Below are 27,269 nucleotides of genomic sequence, written 5' to 3' on the forward strand. Positions count from 1 at the left end.
TAATATAGTAAATTATTAAGTGTTTTGTAATTATTTATTTGTAATTTTGTATGTAATAACTGGGCCATATGGAAGAACATGGGAATACTTAAATTTTCCCCTGAATATGGACCCAGTATAAAGAAGAAATAAACAAATAAACAAACATGGAGGTGGTTTGATGAGAGAAGATAATCTTCTCTGGTTCGATGCACCCAAGGTGAATCAATGTGTGCTTCCTAAATCTTTAGATATATTTGTCTCAGCATAGCGCCACCATGAGCTTTTACATGTAGTCTTGGTTCAGACTCTATGCGGATATCACGAACATACTAGGAATGACGAGCGTTAGGACCAACACAAACTGGCTGTATAGGAGCAGAGTATCTAGTTTGGATGTGAACGGCATTATCACGTTCTACCTCATAATGCCGTAATCCGTAACCCGTACGGCGTTTGCAGTGAACGCCTCTTCGCAATCTCTCTAATAATATCCAGGCAACCGGCTCCGATCAATGATTACCAAATAATCGATGTAAATATCGTCATCTGCTGCTAGATGAGATAGTTGAGAAATACAATAATGAAATATGGGATGTGTTCATAAACAGAATAAGTACAAAGTCGGTCAATTCGAAATGTGCATTCTTTAAGTATTATTCTATGTAAGTCAAAACCATGTTGCTTAAAAGTGCACCTATATTAAACAACCGTACCTATCTGATTATAATTACTATTATTGCCTCCTACACAAGAAAGCAAGCCATATTGCTTGTGGGTTTTCAAAACTGGAAAGTAATTTGTCGGCATGTTCGATTAGCCCTAACCTGATTAGAAACCTATTGGCAGTATATCTGTATGCTCACTTATTTCATTTTGTTTGCTTTGTTGAATAAATTAAAATCCAGACAGTAATTATAGTGAAAATATTTTGAAGGTCGATAACGAATCAATAAGAGCAAAGGAGTTATCTTCATTATATATACAGATAGACGATGTGTTAAGATGTATACGGTGTATTAATGGATAAAATTTGACATAATTATTCATTTTGAAAGAAAATAATTTATTTATACGACAACAGTCAGAACCAGTTGGCAGTCAGCAAGTTATAAGTGTGATATAGGCCTACCTATGACAAGTAATAGTGAAGGGAGACGTGTGGCTTCAAGGGTACGCGGGGCGTTGCTGACGGCAATTTAATGATGACCCCCACAGGACTCTACCAAACCAACCTTTTTAGCTTTATATGGTCCTATAACACATTCAAGATGTTAACAAAAAATAATTCCCGGCACTCCGGCCATATTCAAGGTTAATGGTCAACACAGTGGTCAAATGTCAAAGTTGTTCAAATCTGGTTAACAAGACCACCAAATTATTATTCTCATTGCAATGATTCAGAAAAAGTATAGTTTGACCTACCTGCAACATACCGTTCTTGAGTTATAAGCAAAAGGGTTCAAATCTGGTTAACAAGACCACCAAACTATTCCTCTCATTTTAAGATTCAGAAAAAGTATAGTTTGACCTACCTGCGACATACCGTTCTTTGAAAAACTTTGCATAAGATTTGCATTATATCGCAAATTTAAAAAAAAAAATCAAAATTATTTGATATCAGAAGGGCATTCCTAGTGTTCAGATGCAGTACGCGGATTTAGGGTTTCTCTACCGGAAGTCAATTTGTGCCGAAATTCCTTCCCACAATGCAATATGCGTATTGCATAACAAAGAATATTGATTAACCTCCGAACTGTATCTATTGTTATGCAAAACGCTTAACGCGAGTGAAAATTTTACTCGTATGGAGATAATATGCGATTTTCACTCTTGCTAGATTGAAATATCAATCTTTTCGATTGACCCGAGGAGTCACTCCGAGGAGTATTGACTTTTTCACTCTTTAGAATTGAATACCTGAGTGGAAGAAGGGCCCAACTTGCAGTGAAAAGCAGATTTCGTGGATGAACAAAATTAATACAGTTGTTCATGCCGTTTTTTACGTTAGGTTATTTTTGTAGGCATCGCTGATTAAACCAATTATTTACAGATCTGTTTGCAGAAAATGTGTATAAGTAGATTTGTGTAGGGGGGTGTGTAGGGGTGGGTGAGTTTGTGACAAATGATTGTTCTGTCCAAAAGTATGATTAAGTGAGAACCTCGTACCAGGAACCATATTATTATGATTATATTGTCCCAATTTTGATTGACACAACATACATGAAGAGAAAAAAAAAGGGAAAATCCAAACTTAAAAACATGGAAAAACAGTGGCATGATCGACGGGAATTATATAAATAAACATTATTTTTTTTATTATTTTTTTTCACGGCGAACCTGATGAAAAATAATGTTTACTTAAAAAAATGATTGATCCTTCGGGTTCAGTAAATTGAAGTTCTGTCCCAATCTGCCACTAGAGCAACTTGTAGATAATTCATTACTTCTTTGAATGGCTAAAAAACTGCTATACGCGGCAACAATCAGCCATTATTTTCTTCTTTTTTGTTGTTGTCTTGGGCCACCGGGAACACCGATTTCCTGTAAAATGTGTAAGGTGTACGGACTCTGAGCCCTGTAGAGTTGTCATAAAGTCTGTTTTCAAATTTGTCAGGAAACCTTCGAATGAAAGCATTTTATCTTCCCAATAGATTCTTTTATCAAGAAACTATAGCGCAATATGGGACGTGACCCATATCTTTTCTGATTTACCCAGGTACTTATATTCTTTGATAATAATTGAAGTGTCATTGAAGGTGTTATATACCGAGGATACATTGCATGGGTTGATAGGGCCATTTCCCTATAGACAAGGAGAAATTACTTTTTTTTGGTGGGCATCATGAATTTTAAAATATGCTGCCGAGCTTCCAATTTCAAACTAAAAAAAAAAAAAAGTTAACAGAGAAATCAAGAACTAAACAGTACACAGATTAGAGGCGTTAGTGTGCTGGGAAAGTATTTATCATTTTATTTTTTTTAATTTTTGTTGCTTATCGATTCTGATCTGTGTAAGTCTTGTCCACCTACCTCAGAATGTGACCATTAGTGCTTCGCCGATCGGCTCTGCCATGTAAAGCAAACCGAGATGAGCGCTACGCAGAGTCAGTATAATACATAAAAGCAGCTGTGCACAAATAAAATTATTTTTTGTTATAAATGAAGCTGATTTTGTGCTGCAATGCGCGCAAAGCGCACAACAATTTTGATTTCCATCGCTTGGAGGGACACAGAATCGAAAGAAAGAAAGAAAGAAAGAAAGAAAGAAAGAAAGAAAGAAAGAAAGAAAGAAAGAAAGAAAGAAAGAAAGAAAGAAAGAAAGAAAGAAAGAAAGAAAGAAAGAAAGAAAGAAAGAAAGAAAGAAAGAAAGAAAGAAAGAAAGAAAGAAAGAAAGAAAGAAAGAAAGAAAGAAAGAAAGAAAGAAAGAAAGAAAGAAAGAAAGAAAGAAAGAAAGAAAGAAAGAAAGAAAGAAAAAGAAAGAAAGAAAGAAAGAAAGAAAGAAAGAAAGAAAGAAAGAAAGAAAGAAAGAAAAAGAAAGAAAGAAAGAAAGAAAGAAAGAAAAAGAAACTAAAATTAATCTGAAAAATGGTGGTTTTGAGCAAGTAGACATACATTAAAAGCCTGAATTGTATCCCTCTTCATGATCTTCTCAACTACATAATATCTTCATGATCTTCTCATCTACATCGCTTATTTTTCGTTAAAAATACCACCAATTCAATATCAAGAAAGTATATATTCATCATTGTTCGTGGTACATATACTCCGATTCATTTACACTAACCCCCCGGCGACACATTTCGCCTTGTTGCATGATAAAATACAGTATATTTAGTGTCAATTTGAATTTCACTGATTGCCTTAGGTATTTTAATACAATCGCATGCGTCTCTAATGTTTCTTCAAATCAGTTGCTTTTTCCTTAATCATAAGATTAGCTTCAGCACTCACTTGCTTGTATTTTTAATGTTGAATCAATAATAAATATAACATAAAGACCTGCTCAAGCATGAGGATAATGTCATTAATAGTACATTTTCAGATTGTTCATAGTTCCAATCATCATGATTTGAATAGTTTATTGTGATGTTAATGCCAGTAGAATGTGACATTAAGAAATCCCCAAGCTATAATTGAAAACAATTGGCATCGAATGCAAATAATTTGAATGGTAATTTAGCTGCAATTAGCTCATAACTCTTGGTGACATCGTTACGTCCTCATTTCGCTTCATCAGGTCTTAATTAAATTGTGAAATTTCCGTAGTAGCTTGATTTTTCTTTTACAATAGCGATAGCGATATACTTTTCACAAATGCGTTTCGTTATTCAAAAGAGCTGGAGAGAAGTCTTCTCGCTTCATGACATTCTTGTAACGTTACCAGCTGGTACCATTTTAAGGTGGAAATCCAAATATAGAACATTTTAGGTATCAGAACAGAAAGCTTTGTTCATATTTGCGTATCAATGTTCATTCAAAATAAGCATATTGCATTTCCAACCTAAGCGTTTGCATGTGATTCACACCACGTGGAATTCGTCGGCTGTATTCCGTAGTGGCGTATATTGATTTTTGGTCATTTTTTTGAAAATTGGCACATATGTTTTTAATGATGTTCCCTTTCATTTTTTCTAAGTCATAATTAGCTAATTAATTAAATAAATGTGGCGTATAGTTACAAAGTGACATTTTCTGTATTCCATAGTGGCGTATCGACCATACGCCACTTTGTATATAGATTTTATAATTAAGAAATATCGGCAAAAATGAAAAACTTTGTATGTCATAGTGGCGTACACCTCGCTACATGTCATAGTGACGTATCGTGACCTATACGCCATTATGGAATGAAGCCGACGAAAAGTAACGCCATAGGGATTACACGGCGATCGATGTGGCGTAAGGTTAACATTAGGTTATGGTATTGCGTTTTGCGTGTTTACCATAGTGACGTATAGTTTTATACTTATTGTTGTCAGTTTGCCAACAATATTATGTATTTATTTACTTTGAAAAATATATAGATATAAAATCTATTTAGTTAACTACCGAAATTTCACATCATTTACAAAATAAGCTAAAATATGATGAATGTCTGATTTACACAACTCAATTTTAAATTGGTATTTCTTCAAACCCGATTTTCTCGAAAAGTTGTTTATTCGCGATGCCTCACTATACGCCACTATGGAATACAGCCGACGAATTATGTTGTCCGTTAGCCTCCGTTAATGTCCCAGGGATGTTGTTTATATCATTATTAATGTGAAGCTCAAATGATAGGTGTTTTCTGGCACAAAAACCAACAAACACGGACTCATCATTCCCATTGAGAGCTTTGGGGTTTAGATTTTGATTAGTTATCGTACTTTTCGACAACAATCACATGGTTCACGTCAACAAGAAAGCTGAAGTAATATAGGTAATACAGAGGGAAATAGTATAATCGAAGGTCCAAACCGCAAAAACGTGTTTTTTGTGTCCCATTTCACCCTGCGTACAAACTAATTACACCTAGTTTATTCTCTTGCCTATTGCACATGACACAATATTTACTTGGTGTACTGTTGCACATTTAGAGTTTTGGAATTTTAATTTAAAAATCTAATACTGGAACTTACTTTTTGCAACTATTGCGACGTTGCGTCTGGAACCACCAGACTTCATCAGGCAACTGACCCGTTGGACTGGTCACGTGATAGACGGCTAGGTATCGACCCGATGGCCCGGTCCCATGCATGAGATAAATTGAAGCGGAGTCCCCCTTTCTTGTTCAGTGACGGTTGCTCAATGCGTTCCCAAATGGCTTCTTTTATGCCTCTCCTATGCCATTGTTCCTCCTATCAAGAATAACGACTTCTCGTTCTTAATTGAGTGTCCAGTGTCCTTTAAATGGAGGTAAACAGCAGAGTTTTGTGCTTCGTTGGTACTTGGTCTCCTATGTTGACCAATGCGGGGTTTTAACGCCTGTTTGGTTTCTCCAACATAAGCTGCAGAGCAATCGGTATCACCGCACACAACCCCGTACACTAAGTTTGAGCGTTTGTCCTTCGGTTGCTTATCCTTCACATTCACAAGTTTCCCGCGAAGCGTGTTAACAGGTTTGAAGGATGTTGAAATTCCAAAGGATTTGAAGTGGTTCTTCACGCGTTCCGAGATTCCCGAAATATATGGTATAGTTACGCGGGCTCTGTTGGTTTGACCACTCGCGCCTCCGGTCTTTGGCTCTTTACTCTTGGTGGCTTTGAGAAAGGCCCAGTCCGGATAACCACAGTTATTAAGGGCTGTTTTGATGTGGTCCTTTTCCTCGGGAACTTGTTCAGAGTCACTTATGATGGTATCAGCTCTATATTGGAGAGTTCGAATTACTCCTAACTTGTGTACGCGTGGATGGTGGGAACCAAACTGAAGATAATGGTCAGTATGTGTGGGTTTCCTATACACCTTAGATGTCAGGGTACCATCGCTTTGAACAGATATCAAGCAGTCGAGAAATGCAAGGGTATTGTCTTTGCACAGTTCTTGGGTGAATTTTATGTTGTCATCCACGCTATTGATGTGTTCGAAGAACCCGTCGAGCTCGCTACGGTTGAGTATAACGAAAGTGTCGTCGACAAAACGCAACCAAACCCTCGGTTTTGTACCCGGGTACGACTTCAAGGCCTGTTGTTCGAAGCTTTCCATACACAAATTCACCACTATTGGTGAAACGGGGGAGCCCATAGCACAGCCATGTTGTTGTTTGAAGTATTTCCCCTTGTATGAGAAGTAGGTTGTGTTCAAACAAATTTCAACCAGTTCGACGATTTGTTCAACCTTCAAGTTTGTTCTTTCACTTAGTGTATTATCACTCTCCAGACACTCTTTCACAACTTTGAGGGCAAAGTCAGGTGGTATGCATGTGAAAAGAGCAGTTACATCGTAGGATGTTATAATTTCACTTTCGCTTAACTTGAGATCTTTTATTTGGTTGACAAAGTCTTGCGTGTTCTTGATGTGATGAGGTGACCGACCAACTAAAGGGCCAAGTCTATCACGTGACCAGTCCAACGGGTCAGTTGCCTGATGAAGTCTGGTGGTTCCAGACGCAACGTCGCAATAGTTGCAAAAAGTAAGTTCCAGTATTAGATTTAATTCCAAAACTCTGTTTGAAACTACTGGATGACTAAGAACATTCACTCATTTGTGTTGCACATTTACTTCCGTCACCTCTAAATCCAAGATAACATCCAAAATGATCTCCACTTTCACATACTACAATTAATATCAATACGTGATTACGACGCGAGTGAAATTAGAGAAAAGATAATTCATTTTTCTACATTATTAATTCACCCAACAAAAACTAAAATAATATAAACCACATAAAATTGTATATTCATACGTAGTGGTATAAATTAAATTAGAAGAATTTTTTGACTTCAACACTACTTAAAATTTGATCGCTTACCGGGAGCGCTTTCACAGTACCAACTGCGTCCTCAGCCGGATGTTATGGCTCTGATGATTTGTTAACAAGCCATAAATCAACAGAGCCATAACATCCGGCTGAGGACGCAGTTGGTACTGTGAAAGCGCTCCCGGTAAGCGATCAAATTTTAAGTAGTGTTGAAGTCAAAAAATTCTTCTAATTTAATATAAACCATGTTTTCTATGTTCCAGAATCATGTTTAAAAAATAATAGTTAAAATGTAATAACCCAAGCAAAAAATTAGGCATGAGTCATGCCCATGCACATGCCCAGATCTTGCCAAGAACATGACCTATTTTCGCTAGCAACAGGGATGAATTTAGATATATAATTATTTAGAACGGTTATACGAGAAAGTTAATAAACGCACCCGGGCAACATTTTACATGTGTTTGTCTAGAACAATGACCTTGAAAGAATGAAGTCGAAGTTTAAAGTAAATTAAATGTATCGTCAAAAATTGCTATTCAATGATAATCAATTATCAAATTTATGTTCTAAATGTTTGCATGTAAGAATTGCAGTAGTCATTAAACTACGCCCAGCAGAGTACAATAACATGATTAACTAAATTTAATATTATTGTAAACTCCACAAATAAATAATTATGTAAGTAATTGCTATATTCTTGGGAAATAGCCTTCAGCAAAGAGTCTAGCTGTCCTTGAAACATTTGTTTTCGTTTCAGTTCACATTCTAATAGGAACATAATAAAAAGCAGTTACTTATTCTATCATGTAATTGATTTAGTGAAGGTGCAGCGTGGGTATCATTAGTCAGGGTAAATTTATTAAGTACTGCGTAAACTATTTTCCTGAGCTTACCTAAAAAGAGGCACAACAATAATCTTTGGGCTTTTATATCTATTTATTGTAACATTGCGTAAGCAAAAATATGACAATACTTTCATTTTTAAATCAAAATATAGTAAAACAAAATTATAGATTTTATTTTCGTGAAAACTGGTGAAAGGTGACCTTTTGTAATTTTGGTATTAAGGCGGTAGCAACGGATATCTGTCCATCTCATTCTTAATTATGTTCTCCCCTAAAACATTCTGCTTTCCTGTATCATAATTCGGAAACTGTCTATTGATTGCATTATGTTACCACGTTCAAAAGAAATACCCCCCTAAAATTACAAAACATTTCTTTGCATAACTTGACATACATTTTGTTGATTTGAAAAATTCGAAAAGTTGTAAATAGAGGAATCGTTTTGCAACCCTCCTAAAGTTTCCCAAAACATTCATAATCTCCGAAGCTAATGTAGTCATCATGATGAAAATTTGGTAAAGATCATTCAAAATTGTTCAAACTATATTGATTCAGTATGACAATATCCAAAATATGTTTAGATCCATCCAAATTGTCCCTGCTGGTCATTTGATACTGTTTTCAGCTCCCGCATTCAAAACTGGTTGCGCTTTTTGCATTCATATCGTATGTTTAGATATCAAAATATCGAGAATTCAATATTACAGGTAAACAGTTATGTCAAGGAAGATCCTGAATTCTAATAAGCCGCATTTACATTTAATCATTTTCCACATACAAATTTGTGGCACTCATTGATTTCTCTGTTATGTTGACTGCTCAGTTGATTGCAAATAAGAAAATGGGCAGCGCACTTTTAAAAATTCACGATGCCCACAAGCAAGCAAAGAAAGTAACTTGTCTATGGGGAGATGTTAGAATTAACTTGTGCAATGAACATATAACACTTTCAATGATAAAATATGTCAAAGAATTAAAATCGGATAGATGGGTGGAATAGATAGGATATTTGGGTCACGTCCCCTATTGTGTCGTAGCTTCTTGATAAAGTGTCCATCATGCATATTGGGCAGGCAATATGTGATCCCGATGCCTCATGACAAAAACAAAAAAGAAGAAGAAGAAACGGTAGCTGTTATTACAACTTACTACAATTGTTTTAGTCATTTTAAGCGATGGATTGGCCACAAGTTGCTTTGGTGGCAGATTGGGACCAAATTTCCGTTCTCTGAACCCGAATCAATCAATCATTCTGCCTTTTCCATTCTCTATGTACGTTTTTTTTTATTAATTCAAACTTAGACTTATAAGAGTGTTCCACATACAAGATTGCCTCTGCAACTTTATTCATGATTCCGCATAGAACGATAATTTGGCTCATACACATCCCACTCTCCCCACACCCACATACATGGTACACATCCATTTTTCATTTTGCGCTCCTTGAAAGCACCGCATCGTCTACACATCGTGACCATATTCCAACGAACTTGATTACTTTCTCCACACAAGCATGTACTTGAGTGTTCTGCAATCTAATGTTTTTGTCTTTAGGCAAAATGACCTACATACAAAGACCAAAGTTTATCAAATATGAGATTTCGTTTGTTTATTAGTCTATATCCTCGTGAATTGACGCACACATGCAATGTTATCTTTTATTTTGTATTTTTGCCACAACTACGCTTATAACAAAATATATTAAAAAGTAGGCCTATTTGACAATAATTATTTTATTCTGGTATATTTGAAATCAGAGTAACAAAAAATGCATTTCAATAGAACCCAAATACTTTGTTATTCTGCGCTTGGCAAATTTTCTAAATTGTTTTAGAAGATCATTAATTCTGAACACTATCCATTCGCTGCATTGTTGACTTGTTTACTGCATTTGACTTTGGAACTAATTTTGCAGACTAACTCAAAGAAACCTGCAACCAATACAAGTAAAAAACGCAATAACTGCTTGGTAATTTATTTGCACTGAGACAATGCGTTATTACTTGGGAAGGGACAGTATGGTCCTGTAACTGGCCATGATACTCTTAGGATTATGAATGTTGCCAACTAGCAGCCACCATTGGCAGTCACTGGCATATCTTGAAACTCATATGTGTCGATGTCCGTGCCATTGGCAGAGCTTTAAACCATCCGTATTCTTGTCCGTGTGTATATACAATTTTGCCAATATCATTACGAAAAATAACATGATGGCACGACAATTAGGCTACTTTTATGTGTTTTGATTTTGCAGTTTGGATTTAGTATTTTCTGCTTATAATGAAGCGTGTGAGTTAAAGACAGATGCAATATTTTCATAATATTTTGCTATCTTACATTACATCACATTAGAACAAAACAGAGCAAAAAACGGGTTTAGGCTTTTTGTATTGTATTTTTTAGGATTTATGGTATGCCTCAAATCACTAATTCTTTTTTGTAGAGTAGGTAAAACATTTTAATATGTTATGTTTCCGGAAAATAATAGACTCATTTTTATAGGATTTATTGATTACATATTGCTTATATATCCCTTGATAAATGTATCGATTCATTTTTTCAAGATGTCATTTTGTTTTCTGTTTCTCCAATTCACGAACAAATGCAGATAAGATGCATGCTTTAAAATATTTCAAGTCGTGCGCGAGTATTGTCTTGAGGCTCGGCAGTAACGTCAATGCTGTGCATGCGCAGGCTGTGCGATTAACTTGAGGTGATCCAAGGAATATACGGTACATCAGCGACCTCTGTTTTTCTTTGTTTATTTATTTATTTATTTATTTATTTATATTTGTTTTTGAGTGCTTTTGCTGACTGTTATTCTTGCTTCTGATCTATGAATAATTTTGAGTCAAATGATGTTGTGCAATCCCAAATAAAGTGTTCATTCCACATTTCATTGTTTCCTAACATAAATGATATAGTCCTACAACGGTGCTAAACATTCCACTTTATGTAATGATAATCAGGAAACTTTATACGTTTCCCACACATAATGTGAATTCCTTATTTCAATTTCTCCTTTGACATTTTCCTTACGCTACAAAAAATACAAGAAGCAAGAGAGTTGCTACAAATCAAAAGATGTGGAAAAATTACGCAGCACACGTAATTTCAACGGAGGAATCTTAAACATTGCGTTGTCACCCTTGGGCGTTTGATTCTGACAGTCAAGGCGATGGATTTCTCGATGTCTTTGGCGATTTCTCTGGCGACGTATTTAAGATCGACTGAATTTCATGATACTTTTAAGTAAGCCTTAAGGTGTGGCGGTCACGGTAGCGGCACTACAGGCCAACATTACATATGATCCTGATAAACACATGGAGTTGAATATAAATAAAGTGTTTTTAACTGGCAAATGTTTCAGTAGATTTGGTTTGGGCGCACAACTATTATGAAGTTAATTGCAAATGGCAAGTTTCAGGTTCAATATTATTATTAAGGTCGGGTCCAACAATTTAGTGATGTTCTCGATGTGTGCTTTCAACCGGTGCCATCTTCAATTCTAATAATACAGCCATCAGATCCGTGATCTTAGACAAGTTTACGCTGACCATGCACATCCTCAGAGTACATTATGGTATCATAGAAAACCTAACAGATGCCTCTTATCACGAATCAGGTGGCTCAAGTCCAACGTGTCCAATTAGGGAACGTAATGTCGAAGTTGGTGTCTTGCATGTCTTGCAATCCCAATGATGCGGATCGAAACGAATACGGTCATAAGCGAATTAAAGCTACACTGTAAAAATAGTCTTACCATTTGCAATTAGACATGTCTTTAATAATAGAAACACAAGAAATAAAATCATTTGTGTACACAATCTGAACACACGTCCTGTGAAGCCGGGTTTGAGACGTTAAGATAAGTTAAATTTACGTTTCCACGCAAGACACCTCCAAATTCGTGGCACAAAGTTGTGTCTCCAGAAGCTGTCAATTGAAAGTGGAAATTGAAAAGTCAGTATTTTAAACAAAAACTTGAGAAATCAAATGTTTAGGTCAGAGGAAATTAAAATGATAGAGTGCATTGTTGCGACCATATCTTAATCCGCAAAAAATGATTTCTAGTATTCTTATTAGTAGTTGTATGTATGGACATTTACCTGCAAGGTATGGACTAAGACTATATTGTCAAAGGTGTGAATGAGATATTGAAGACAATTCTTCCAAGCCTAATACGTGATTTGACTCCACCACTTTGTTTGTGTCTTGAGATACGGCCTAACAAGTTTGTCTTTAGCGACTTTTGCCTGAAACCTTTAGCGCCATGCAGTTTTATTTGTCTCTTTCATATTTACTTGAAACAAAGGCTCGACACTCTGCAGAGTTTGTTTTTCATTGCATTAATTGTCCACATTTCTTTTCTGAGCGCCTTTTGTTTTCACTATTTTGTATACATTCCATGCAAAATACATCCAAAAATTATGGAATTCCAAAGTCAGAGTGTCTTCAAAGTCAATATGTATTTTAAAGTTCAATGGTTTACTGCCAAGAAGTTCCTCTTTTTGACATACCACTTTTTGTAAAACGTAGTTTCTTCAAACTCAGCATGATTATACATTTGAATGTTACTATTTGTTTGCCACTTGCTAATTGTAAATTACACAATTCCATTTCCGTAGCAGGTTTAAATTGCGTTTTTTTGGAGTGAAGCAGCTTTTTTTGTCATGTTACATAATTTTTGATATTTTGATTATTGTCAGCTTCAATTCAGCCATCTGATGTGAACAAATGGTATTTTACGGTCACTTCAAATTTGTCTACTTATGTCTTCCTTGTAGATATACGAGGGGGTATCCAAAAGTTTTTGACATCACCCAGAAGTGAAAGAGCTATACCGATGAACATTTGTCAGTGTAATCACTGGTCCTTATGTACATTATGGTCCAAAAATGGTCTCATAAGTATGTTTACTTTCTTCACAGGTGGCGCTTTTTAATTTTTTTTGCATGAAACATGAAGATAACATATTCAAATCAATATTAATTGTGATATTTTGGCCTAAATACATTTGTTCAACAAGATACGGCTTTCGAAAGTAGTGGATACGTGCAGTTGGCCTATACCCTTGAGTGTGTGATTATTACGTAGTCAATTCACCACACATGGGTGAATGGGAGATGTCCTCCAACTTTTTCTAATGTTGAAATTGATACTGTGGTTTTCTATTCATTTATATAGAACAACTTTGGAATTGCCTTGCGTCTATGTCGCAATTTTGAATACTTACTTGGTATGGCTCAATAAGAGAGATCAAACTGAAAAAGAAATAACCTGTCTGTGTTATTTGTATCGAATACATATACTGCGCCAAAAAGTATCCTTACACTTGGAAAAATAATCATATTTCCGAAACTGAACCATGTTGGAATAAATTTAATCTATGACACCACATGCGACCAATGCGCATTGAGTCCAATGCGACCTCAAGAAGTAAAGTTACAAGCAATTGAATAGACAAAGGTCAACCACTTCTAAAAGTGACAAACTGGTCTATACAAAGCGCAAAAAGATTCCAACAAGCGCAACAAAGAGACAACACAGTTTCTCCAATAAAGGTTTATTTAAAGCTGTTTTTATTCAGGTTTTACTTCTTCTCTGTACTTTTCATAACTTTCATTTTATTTGTCAGTTCTTTTGTTCAAACCAGATGTCTAGTCCGTGGAGTTTTGAATAGGCCAGTTTGCTACTTTTAAAACTGGACCTTCGTTTAATCAAATACTTGTAACTTTGCTTCTTGAAGTCACATTGGATTCAATGGGGCGTGTCATAATGTGCCGGATGAGATTTTTCTTCCAAGTGTAAGGATACTTTTTGGCGCAGTATAATAGAAAACATGTTGAATCATTTGTTTTCTGTACTTGTGAAGTACACGAAACAAATCATTTGTATTTGTATTGAATGAATATAAGAAAACATGTTGAATCATTTGTTTTGTGTCCTTGTGAAGCTTTAATATCGCAGGAGTATAACTTCCTCATAATTTACAAAATAACGGGCGTCGTCCACACTTGTTCTTTTGAAAACGGTTCACCGTCAAGTTGAAAACATCTTTGAATCAAATATTCTGTAGACTGCTATCTCAGCATCTTTATATTAAACTGAAATAAGAGACGGGAAGTTGTACCGTCTTATTTTTAGACGCGTTGAAGGTTGTCTGTTGTATCAATGATGTGTTTCTTACTTGCACTTGCTTTAAAAGACATGAGTTGCACTTTAGATGATTAGTCTAATCCATTTCCGTAGGTGATTTTGGAAATATCTTCCACAGGAGGAGTATGAATTTGAAATAGATTAACAAACTCAGCCTAATCTTAGGATTAAAGATCCCTTGACATAACTTTCTTTGGTAATTTTTAATTCACAACAGGGGCAATTTGATGGATCTCAAAATAATTATTTTGAATATTGTCGTACTCAATCAACAGTTTTTAACAGTTTTGAATGCTCTTTATACTCGTATTCAACCCTTTTTTACATGTAAATTAGTAGTCGGTTTCTCTGTAATGTCAGGTGCTTAGAAATTTGCGAAACTTGTTTATAGAAAGATGTCAGAATTAACCCGTGCAATGAACTTATAACATTTTCTTTTGTACATTTTAGATGGCTGCATGATCTATAGGTTTTTTTTGTGTGTGTTTTCAACATTTATTTGCTAAATGGTATCATTGGTGATTTATTTGTGCAATTTTTTGGTATAAGGGGATCTTTTTTTTTTGTGATTGCTTTGTAATTCTTTGTGATTTCATGTAAAAATAAAAAACACAGAAACATTAACAGAAACTTATAACACTTTCAATGAAAGAAAGAAAGAAAGAAACAAACAAACAAACAAACAAACAAACAAACAAACAAACAAAAGAAAGAAAGATAGAAAGAAAAAAGAAAGAAACAAACAAAGAAAAAAAGAAAAAAAGAAAGAAAGAAAGAAAGAAAGAAAGAAATAAGAAAAGGAAAGAAAGAAAAGAAGAAAAGGAAGCTGTTATTACCACTTACGACAATTACGACAATTGTTTAGTTATTTTAAGTAATGGATTTTCCACAAGTTTGTTTGTTTGTTTGTTTGTTTGTTTGTTTGTTTTAAACGGTCGCTCCGTGTGGAAACACGTTTGGGTCCTGATGGGACCAGGCTCAAACAAAATGCTCAAGCCAGGCTAAAAAAACTATATAAGCATGCTTGCTTTGATTGCAGCTTGGAACCAAATTTAAATTTCTGAACCCGAATTATTTTGAATTATTTTGTTTTTCCGTTCTCTATACCTTCCCATCTTTAAATCAAATCAATCCAAAACTTGAACTAATAAGAGAAGAGTATAATAAGAAGGTCCCAGATAACAAGATTGCCATGTTATAATATGCCACCGCAACTTTTCCATTAACAATTAATGATTCCACAAGGAACGATCATTTGACATATACACACCCCACACAAACATCCCACCACACACCCACCCCACACACACCAACTACACACAAACTAACACACCCCACATCATACATCACTACATTTTGTAAACGACGCGACAGATGTATATTTCCAACAAACTGACTGGCCTGATTTGTGTGTGTCCGCGAACGCTAACCTGACGATCACCTCATGTGTCATATTAAATTCTCGCTTACGGCCAAAGTTACAGTTCTGTTGGCTTATTTTGCGCTCCTTGAAAACACCGCATCGTCTACACATAATTATTCGTGACCGTATTCCAGAAACTTTGATTACTTTCTTATAAAGAGTTGCTCCACACATGCATGTAAATAAGTGTTCTTCAAACTAATGTTTTTGTCTTTATATGCTTTAGGCAAAACGAGCTACATACGAAGACCAAAGTTGATCAAATATGAGATTTCTTTTGTTTATTATTCTATATCCTCGTGAATTGACGCACGCATGCAATATTAACTTCAATCATAGACTCTGAACCCGCAACTGCGGGTTTCTAAAAGTATTTAACATATTAATTATTTTATTCTGGTATAAATGAGACAGCGGTTGCAATAAGCCAAAACTTGCAAATAAAGGACAACATAGGTATTATCCAGTATTTTTTCCAGAAGATGTATGCAGTTAAGTTAGCTCAATCGATAAGGAGTTCGACTGTGGTACGAGAGGTCGTGAGTTCGAACCCTGGCGGTGCCTAGTACGCTATCGTGTACTAATTTAGCTCGAAATTCCCCTGGACACTGAACTTACTGCTAATTGTCTGGTTGTAACCCGTACAAAACTTGGGGGATGATCCTGGCTGTGATGGTCAATGGCGTCCGTTTCTTAGACGCAAGTCCCTGTGTTGTTGTTTATTGGTTTATGGAAATGATATGGGGCCGTATGCAGCGACAACCTGTAAAGTGTGCTGAGGTTTGTGGATCAACATCTAGACGCACTATATAAGTCACTGCACTCTTTTAACCTTGAAGGGCCTCCAGGAAGATCAGTGTTTTCATTGCTTAAAGAAAGTATAAATAAATAAATAAATAAATAAATAAATAAATAAATAAAAAAAAAATATATAAAAAAATATATAAAAACCTTACATTACAAGAAAGCCCACAAAGATTTTTATAGCGCAAAATATCATTGGACTTAACATAAAGACGCTGGTCACTTTGGCTGACTCAAGGCACACATTATAAACCCATTTAGCATACAGATACGCATCTCTATCCATCTCCGGCACAGTACCCTAATTAGACTATAAAGAATAATCATCACAGCCAGGATCAGATTAGTGTCTTACGTATTGAGGTAGGATGGATTACACATTGAGGTATATCACCAAAACAATTCGATTCCAAAATTCCAAAATTGAACTGGGCTATTTCATTTAAATCCACACTCCCCCTGTGGAAGATTTTGGAAATATCTACCACAGAGGGTGTATGAATTTCAAATGGAATGAACACATTAGCAAGTCCATTTGAAACTCAACTCAAGGGTAGTATGAAACCAGCATTACTCAGTGGAAGATTCAGGTTGAATCTTTCTCAGAGGGTGTATGAAATTCGAATGGAGCTGCTAATGTATTCATTCCATTTGAAATTCATACTCCCCCTGTGGAAGATATTTCCAAAATCTTCCACAGGGGGAGTTTGGATTTGATTCTCAGGGAAGCGTGGGAGTTTGGTTCGGGCGGATTTTTTTTCTAGCCACAGGCGGTGAAAAATTTTTTTTTTTAAATTTTAATGTATACCTTTATACAAAGTTGGATGGTTGAATTTTTTTTGCTCATCAGTGGGGTGATTTTTTTTTCGTCTCACCAGTGAATGAGATTGCCTCCCTGGAAATTAAATGCTGCGCCTCTTATACCGGGTGTCCCAAAAGTCCCTTAACATTGTGAATTTGCTATAACTTGCGTTGGGTTAATAGTGTTGTTACAAAAATTGCACAGTATGTAGATAATTCTTTTAGAAATGTTATGATACCAAACATGCTTATGTGGTCATGACCCTTTGGCATGAAATTAATGGATATCTACCGTACCGTAAAACCCACTTTTGTAAACGCAAAATAAGTCTCGTCATTTGAGACGTGAACACGATATAACGTGTTATCATTTTAAAATCTGTTTTGTTTAATTTGGCTGTGTTTGTTTGATTGTTTGTTTGTTTGTTTTCAATGCGTAATCTTCATTTTCTGTTTTATCTGGGTTTTATATGGAAACTACTTAAAATCTTTTCTGAGGATTCGATGAACAGTTGTACGCGGTACGTTGTTCTCCATTGAAAGTCGACGTACTGATCGCCTTGGGCTTTTCGCCACCGCTCTTCGTATGACATCAATGTTTGTAACCGATCTTCCTGTTCTTCCACGCCCTGCCCGAAGTAGATCCAGTTGATAGGAATTTAAGCACTAGTTGCTGGATTGTATTTCGTCTGGGTAGTGCATAATTTACATTAAACTGTTCCTTAAACATTGCTTCAGTGAGTTTGTCCGACTTTGTCTCGGCAAAGAACCATACGACCTGAATCCGTTGATCTATAGGAAATTCATCTTCACTTCAACTGTTTTAAAGTAAAGTTTAATATTGTCAATATATCCTAATTATAATCTAAAACAGCAGTCATGCTTACGCTAAGCCATGTAATCCATGAATGTTCATACCTAAATGTAGCGTGCGCAGTGAGTGAACCAACTCTATTGTTCAGGGAAGCACATCGTTCATGTTCTTGAACAAAGAACACCCCCAGCTTGCTTTTGTGGGTTTGATACACACATATGTACAGTCGCACAGTAAGGTCAAAGGGTCATCAACAATACTGTTTTTGGTATCAGAATAATTCTAAAAGATCTATCTATATGAATATGTTCTCCATTTTGGTATGAAGTAGGAAATATTTGAGATATGGCCAATTCACAATGTTAAGTTACTTTTGGGACACGCTGTATCTCGAGTGTAAAACTTATTGGGTTTTCAAAAGAAAAATAATGAGCTTTCCTCGGTGTAAAAATCTACATTGAGATGATCAAAGTAAAATTAAAAACTGAAGAACTGAAGAATTGTCTATAATTTACCAGATTAGAATATAGACCTACACCGGTGCTAAATATAAAGCCAACTAATTTAATAATAACCAGGAAACTTTATACATTATGTCACACAGAATTTGAATTCCTTATTTTAATTTCTCCTTTCAAATTATCCTTTTGCAACAAAAATATATGAAATGCAACAGAGTTGCTCAAACACAAATGATGTGGACAATTATGCAGCTCACGAAATTTCACCGAAGGAATATTTAACACGGCGTTGCCACCCCGGGGTATTTGATTCTTAAAACCATGTTGTTAAGATTTTACAGGTTATTACATATTTGACCCAATTTTTCAGAACAAACCGTGATTTAGGAACATTGCAAAAATGTTTGACTTTATTGTATAATTTGGATATTATATTAATAACGATATAAACAACATCCCTTAGTCGTTATATTATTAAAATAATATACTACCATGAGAGGTTGTAGTTTAAATAATAATAAAACTATGGGCCCGAGGTGAGATCAATAGCACTATTTTACAGAGGGGCGCAGCCCCGAAGGCAAATAATACTAATTGATCTCAACGAAGGATCATGGTTTTAACTAAAACCTAGAATAAAGGCAGTATTATATTTGTTTTATAAACTTTATTAATATATTCTTTGTTCATTAATTGGTTAAAAGAAAATTAGTCGACATTTGTACTCTCCAGTCTTTAACCTGAGTGTACAGCACAACCATTATTTTGCCCTTAAAATCGAATAGGCTAAAATCGGGCTAACCAATTACAGCAGAGCAAAATCACGCTATGGCAGTTGCACGCGTGTGAACTGTTCCGTCACATCGGATGCCCGCACAAGGAAGACATTGTGAAAAGTACTATTTACCGCAGTGGCGTAGCCAGGATTTTGGAACCGAGGGGGCACAACTTGTAAATGTACCGACGGAAATATTTTTTGCAAACATATTTTTTGCAAACAAGCAAAATCAGTCGGAACTCGGAGATATTAAATTTTCTGTTTCTTATAGGATGGTAAAAAGCATTTACAAAGCTATATTTTGCAGAAACCCCATTGAAATTGAACAATCGGTTCCAAAGATATGAGCAATTAAAGAATTTCCAAAACAACAGGAAACAAAAGGAAATATTTCCTTTGGTTGGCTATATCTCAAAATCAATATTTCCGAGTTCCGACTGATTTTGCTTGATCGCATCACATATTGTTCAATCCGTCACGCTCTACTCATGCACGTCGCTGGTTTTAAAACAGACAACATAATGGCATGTGATGCAAATGACATGCAAAATTATTTCATCTGGTAACATCTAATACCATGACACACATTCCATTGTCAAAAATGATAGAAGCGATATTGTTTGCTCTAATGACAAATCGCCAAATTTGCTAAAAGCTTATCGTAAAACAACAGTTATTACTCATCTATATATCTTGGAAATTTCAAATTATGTCAAGCAAAATGAAGACATCAAATTTGTTTTTGAGTATGAGTTAAATTACCATTCAAATTATTTTTATGCGACAAGTGTTTTTTATTATAACTTAAGGATTTATTTATGTCGCATTCTGATGACATTTTACATTACAATAAAACCATATCAAATAGTATTGGGAACCGGCCCGCAAATATACTATTAATGATAATTATCCTCATTTCTTCTAGATATATCTTAATGTAAATTTTATTATTGACATCTACATTACAAATACAAGTAAGTGAGTACTGAAACTTTGGTGATGTTATATTTGTGGAAATCACACAATTTGAGAGCCATTGGAGACGCATGCCAGTTATTAAACGACTTAGGCAATTAATTGAAATTTGAATTGGCACTTAATTGCTGTGTTTTACCATGCGATCAAGGCGAACTGACTGCCTGAGGGCTAGTCTTAATGAAGCTGAATATTTTTACCATGAACAGCGATGAATGTTTACTTTCTTGGTATTGAATTGGTGTTATTTGCAGCGACAAATAAGCGATTCAGTTGGAAAGATCATTAAAGGGGAAAAGAACTGAGGTTTTAATAATGTTTGTCTAACGTTTTCAAGGTCACCATTTTTCAGATTTATTTTAGGATCTTTATTTCTTTCTTTATTTCTTTCTTTCCTTTCCTTTCTTTCTTTCTTTCTTTTTTCTCTTTCTTTTTTTCTTTGACACATTATTCATATGTACATTGTACTTCAGCATGTTCAGTTGTCGGGAGTTGTGGGTGGAAATGTATACGGAATAGTGAGAACAAAAAGGGGCAAGGAATGTGGGCCAATAATGCATTGAAAAACAAACCCTGCGTAACGCCGGGCTTTTATTTGAACTGAAAATAAAAAAAAGCGAAAAAGCTGCATAGCGATAAAGGTTTCAGGCAAAAGTCGCTAGAGACAAACTTGTTAGGCCGTATCTCAAGACACAAACAAAGTGGTGGAGTCAAATCACGTATTAGGCTTGGAACGAGTTGTCTACAATCACACCTTTGACAACCTAATCATAGTCCTTTCCTCTGAGTAAAAGCTTGTTACATTCGCACACCCTTTGGTTTCATATCAGGTATACATGTCCCTTCATGCAGCTACTTTAGAATTTTGCAGATTCTGATATGGCAGCAACAATCCTGTTTTCAAGGGCAGAGTCAATCGGTGATCACATATGGTCACTCCACGGTCTACCATGTCTACATGGACGGTTTACAGTCATCCGGCATTTGTCCGTATAAAGGAATATTTATTCGTGTTAAACGCTTCATGTCCAGCCACACTTTTACTCTAGGTAGAATTACAATAATATTAAGAACTCCTTTCAAATCTTAAAGCGATATTCATAAATCCGTTACAGCAGAAGTTCACTTTCCACCATATTTCATCAAATTTAACTATTTATGCAAAATAATTGAGTGGCTTAATATAGAAAACAACCTATCCTACATTTTGGTTATTTTGAGAAAACTGCACTTTTGTGTGCGAATTTTCAATACAACTTCAATACTATTTCACTTCTTAAGGTGGCTGTGTACTCTCAGACATGCATGTAGTAAAAGTGCAATAACTTTGTAATTATTCGCGCAAAACATATAAAAGTATACATTTTTATGAAGGCAAGACATCAATAAATCTTAATATAAATACAGATTTGGGGTAAAAACAACAATTTTAAAGAAAATCACAAAAAGTGAGTTTTGGCAATATTTGTTAGGTACATCATAACAAAAAACACTCTTTCCAAAATATTTCATTTTGTTTTTAGCTCAATCTCGAGGCTCCATTCCAAAAACGGTTTTTTTATTTTTTTGATATTGGCCTTATTTTTTGAGATATTGACCATATAAGGCATCAAAATTAACTTTTTAAAATTCAAAAACGCCTATTTGCACAAAATGATGCCCAAAATCGGAAATAGACCAAAATATAAAAAAATGAGAAAACCGTTTCTTGAGTCGATCATGCTTTTTACGATGATCATATTTGCTTACCTATAGATGCTGTATTTATTGAGTTATCGTGTACCTAAAACGTCATTTTACCGAGAAAATGAACATTAAAATAATGGCCGTTGAAGTTTAAAGTGGTCACATTTTGCACTTTCATCGAATCTCACAGGAGAATGCGACAGTTTTCGTTTTTGTAACTTATATTACGTGAACATCGGGTAAATCCACAGCCCCTTGAGAAGTTTGAGCGAAATCCATTCATAACTTGATATTTAAATCGGGGAAAGAACTTGAAAAACCCACATTTTATCAGCTAAAACGGAGCCATTTGACCACTAGGTTTTTGTGAAATCAGTGCTTCCGTGGTGTTTCCATAAGATGCGCGCGCATGCAGATAAGCGTCGCGTATGCGTCGCGTATTTGTGCGTTAACAAATTGCGCGATACGCAACGCGATGAGTTGTTGCGCGCGTGTACCTGGCTGGTACAACAAAGATTTTCTTTCCTTTTCAATTTCAAACACGAGTGGAATAGTGAAATAAAATCCTTAAAATATTGCAGTTGGAGTTTACAAATCTGGATTTTCATTCCTTGTATTTATAAAAAACATAACAAGGTACAAACATATCATAAAAACTCAATTTTGAGAAAGAAACAATGGCTAGAGTACACAGCCGCGTTAAAACGATTGATTTTATATTGAGCCACTCAATAAATTATGATATTTATCAATTCGTATTGGTAAACATTTTTGGACAAAATATTTCTGGATGTTCAAATGGTGTCTTGGCAAACTTTTGGCAATAGTGTCTTACAAATAGACATGTCTTTAGCAATAGATAGCTTAAAATAGAGACACTTGACTTAGCTGAAGACACATATTGCTCTATAAGATAATGTGTCCAGCAAGCCACAGTCTAACTAGCTCCGATTCTGAGCCTTGATATTAATAAAGTTGTCATGTTAAAAACAAAATGTAAAAACCATGACCTACCGTCTCTGAGCTGTAGGCTGACTAAAATATTCGCGATAAGAGGGGAGGGACAGTCTCAGGACCTGTGGTGATCAGAGGGTTTGTGTGTGGTTTTACCCTAGTCACTAGACCGGACTTATGCTATATCATGAGGGCTCTGATTAAGAGCCACAGTCTAACCAGAGACACCAAATCAAGACGCATGGTGTATCAAAACCACCCTCAATTAGCACGTTTTACACTTTAAAGGTGTCTTGCATGGAGATACAACTTTGTACCTTGACTTTAGAATTGTCTTCCGTAGAAACGTAAATCTAATGTGTAATACTTAAGCGTCTCATAAACACGGTTATTTTATTTCTTGTGTTTTCTATTGTTGAAGACACGTCTACATGTCCGTTTTGACCGTGTAACTTTAAGTCGCTATATAGCCCTATCACTAGGTTAGCAAGAACTGCAAGACACCAACTGCGTCACTACGACACTCCCTAATTAGACATTTGGGATATGTGTTAACTTGTGAGAAGATGCATCTATTTCAGGCTTTGTACGATACTTTAATGTAATTTGTGGATGTGCATGGTCAGCATAAACCTGCTTTATTTTGTAATATTAGATCGCGTATTTGACAGATGTAATATCGTAAATGAAGATGGTAGCGCCTGGCAGCACACATCAAGAATATTTCGAAATGTTTAGACCCAACCTTAATAATATTATTGAACCTGAAACTTCCAACTTGCAATTAACTTCCAAATGTCTGTGTGCTCAAAAAAATCTACGGAAACCTTTCCCAGTTAAAATCACTTGATTTATATTCAACTCCATGTCTTGCCATCCATTCCCTGCGTTGATTAGTATCCGATGTAATGTTGGCTTTTAGTGCCGCTACCGTGACTGCAACACCTTAAGACTTGCTTAAAAGTATCATGGATTTTAGTCGATCTTAAATACGTCGCTAGACTCAGCGTCGAGAAATCCATCGCCCTGACTGCCAGAATCAAACGCCCCAGGGTGGCAACGCAATGTTAAAGATTCCTCCGTTGAAATTACGTGAGCTGCGTAATTTGTCCACATCTGTTGATTTGTAGCAACTCTCTTGCTTCGTGTATTTTTGTAGCGAAAGGAAAAGGTCACAGGAGAAATTGAAATAAGGAATTCACATTCTGTGTGACAAAATGTATCAAGTCTATAAGGCCTACGAAAACAAGTTTTAAAAAAGGGGGAAAAGCGCAGTGATTTGTAGTGCGCTACGCACAGGCACAACGTCTAGACGTTTATCTATCTTAACAGGTTTATACCTTTCCTTTAAAAAAAATATAATGTTCTTACCTACTCTGCACTGATTTTTCCAGGAACCCGGATTGACAACACTTTTTAGTCATCAAAACTGAGATTTTGGTATCAAAAGAAAGCTTATATTTTTCTCATTACCCCAGTGGAATTTAACGCCCGATCTTTGATTAAATGATGTAAACAAAAACGTAGTGATTTGTGGTTACCACACAGGAAGGTACTAACATATCCTATCACGTTTCTGCTTCTAATATCAAAACCGCTGCAGCAATGCAAATAAAAATTTGGAGACGTATTGTTTTATTGGTAGGCCTCAATCAAGGATAGAAAACAGAACATGAAACATCTGATCACGGCTCTTAAAGCCTAAATTCGTGTTGTAATGTAAGGTGCAAAAGTTTTATAAAACATTGGACTATTCACCTTTAAGGGGTACTACACCCCTGGTCAATTTTGTGCCTATTTTTGCATTTTTCTCAAAAATTATAACACATTGGTGACAAGTAAGATATGTATATTATAGGGGCAAGGACTACAACTACTGTACTGAAAATGCAGCAACTCAAAGCAAGTAGATATTGATTTATTGATCAAATATTGGTTTTCCCTCATTTTTGACTGTAACTCCACAACAGTTGTCTGTGCCGAAATAAAATTTCCAGTGCAGTAGTTGTAGTCATTGCCCCATAATATAATATACATATCTTACTTGTCCCCAATGCGCTATAATTTTGAGAAAAATGCAAAAATAGGCACAAAATTGGGCAGGGGTGTAGTACCTCCTAAAGTGTCTAACATTTGCATGTGTTGATGCAATCGCTGTTTTTAAGACACGCACTTCATTATCAAACAGGAAATACCAAATCCAAACTGCGAAATCAAAACGCATTAAAAACAATTGCCTTAAGAAATAATTGCCTTCTCGTGCCAACATTTTGTTTTAATGGTATCGGCAAAAACATAATACACACGGACATGAATGAGGATGGATTTTTTTAAATCCATCCTCATTCATGTCATTGCTCTGACAATAACACGAACATCGACAGGTATGAGTTTAAGGGGGTACTACACCCCTGTCCAATTTTGTGCCTATTTTGCATTTTTCTCAAAAATCATAGCGCATTGGTACCAAGTAAAATATGTATATGATAGGGGCAAGGACTACAACTACTGCACTGGAAATTTTATTTCAGCACAGACAACAGTTGTGGAGTTATAGTCAAAAATGAGGGAAAACCAGTATTTGATCAATAAATCAATAACTACTTGCCTTGAGTCGTTGAATTTTCAGTGCAGTACTTGTAGTCCTTGCCCCTATAACATACATATCTTACTTGTCACCAATGCGCTATAATTTTTGAGAAAAATGCAAAAGTAGGCACAAAATTGGCCAGGGGTGTAGTACCCCCTTAAAGCTATGTGCCAGTGGTTGCCATGGAGACTGTGGCTACTTAGCAGTGGAGGCTGTGGCGACTGTGGCTACTTTAGTTACTCAGTAAAGTAGTAACGTGAGCTTAATCGACAAGGCGTTCGACTACGGTGCGAGGGGTTATGCGCCTGTCACACTACACCGAATAGGTCTTCCGTACAAGAAACGGATGGTATTTTGGTAAATCCGTTGTTGTTCGTCAATGATCGTTTTATGTTCTTTTTATGTCCTGCTATCATCCGCCAAATGCGTTTCGTGTTAGGTGAAGTCCGTCGGCAAGTTTTGTGCATGCACAAAACTTGAAACGGAGTGTACCGAATACACATGTTCGGTATTTATCCGATGTGTGTTCGTATGGTGCTGCATATTGCCAGAGTTTGTTCGCTCTCCTTTCGTTCATGTTCGTTCTTTGTTCGTTGCACTCGGCCCGTGTTCGTTGCAAATACGTTCCTGTGAGGCCTTTACCCTCAAATAGTCTTCCGAACTGGTGATTTCGCCACCGGATAGCATATTTTTGCATTCGGTGATGTACGTTGACCCAGACCGTCTTAGTGTCACACTACACCGGATCGGTCTTCCGTATAAGAAACGGATGGTATTTTAGCAAATCCGTTAGTGTTCGTCAATGTTCGTTTTATGTTCTTCATATGTCCTGCTATTATCCACCAAATGCGTTTCGTGTTAGGTGATGTTTGTTTAGTCCGTCGACAATACGTTTCAAGTTTTGTGAATGCACAAAACTTGAAACGGAGTGTGCCGAATACACATGTTCGGAAGTTGTCCGATGTGTGTTCGTACTGTTCTGTATAATACCCTGGGTTTGTTCGTTATTCTTTCGTTTATATACCGCAGGTGTTTGGAAGGTTTCGCAGGCGCTTGTGCCAGATGTAGGCCTTTGGCGAACATGTGCATCGATCATGGGGGGGGGGGGCACTTTCTGAAGGGTGTGTGACGCAATATCATATTCCCCCAGTACTTTAGTGACTGACAAGTAGAAAAAAGGGGGAAAGGAGAGAAAAAAGAAAAGAAAGTGAAAAAAATTGAAGAGAGAAGAAAAGAGAAAAAAGTTAAATTGCACGTAATTTAGTAGGCCTATGCATGTAAGTAGTATTGAGGGAGGGGCACTTTCTGAAGGGTAGAGGACGCAATATCAAATTCCTACCAGTTTTAGTGATTGACAAGAAAGAAAAAAGAAGAGAAAACATGGAAAAGGTTAAAGGATAGTAGTAAGCCTAAGTATAGGCCTGTGATTATTATAGGCAGTGCTTAAATGTGGTTCCTTGGCCCAAAAGCCTGTGAAAATTACTGCCGGCCAGTCCATATGCAGGGCCCGTGATATTTTGTCACCAAAGTCAGTATTTAAGACGGACTTAGGTCTATTACTGACTTTAACATCCATGTATGCTTTACCTGATATT

At 36.0% G+C, this 27,269-nt stretch overlaps 1 protein-coding gene across 1 annotated transcript; it reads right to left on the reverse strand.

Moving 5' to 3' along the window:
• Positions 1–5,805: 5,805 nt before the first annotated feature.
• On the reverse strand, positions 5,806–6,705 carry LOC140166702 (uncharacterized). Its single transcript, XM_072190202.1, has one exon. The coding sequence runs from the start codon at positions 6,703–6,705 to the stop codon at positions 5,806–5,808; it is 900 nt and encodes a 299-aa protein (XP_072046303.1).
• Positions 6,706–27,269: the final 20,564 nt, after the last annotated feature.

The sequence above is a fragment of the Amphiura filiformis genome, chromosome 12 (assembly GCF_039555335.1).
Source record: "Amphiura filiformis chromosome 12, Afil_fr2py, whole genome shotgun sequence".
Classification (NCBI taxonomy): domain Eukaryota; kingdom Metazoa; phylum Echinodermata; class Ophiuroidea; order Amphilepidida; family Amphiuridae; genus Amphiura; species Amphiura filiformis.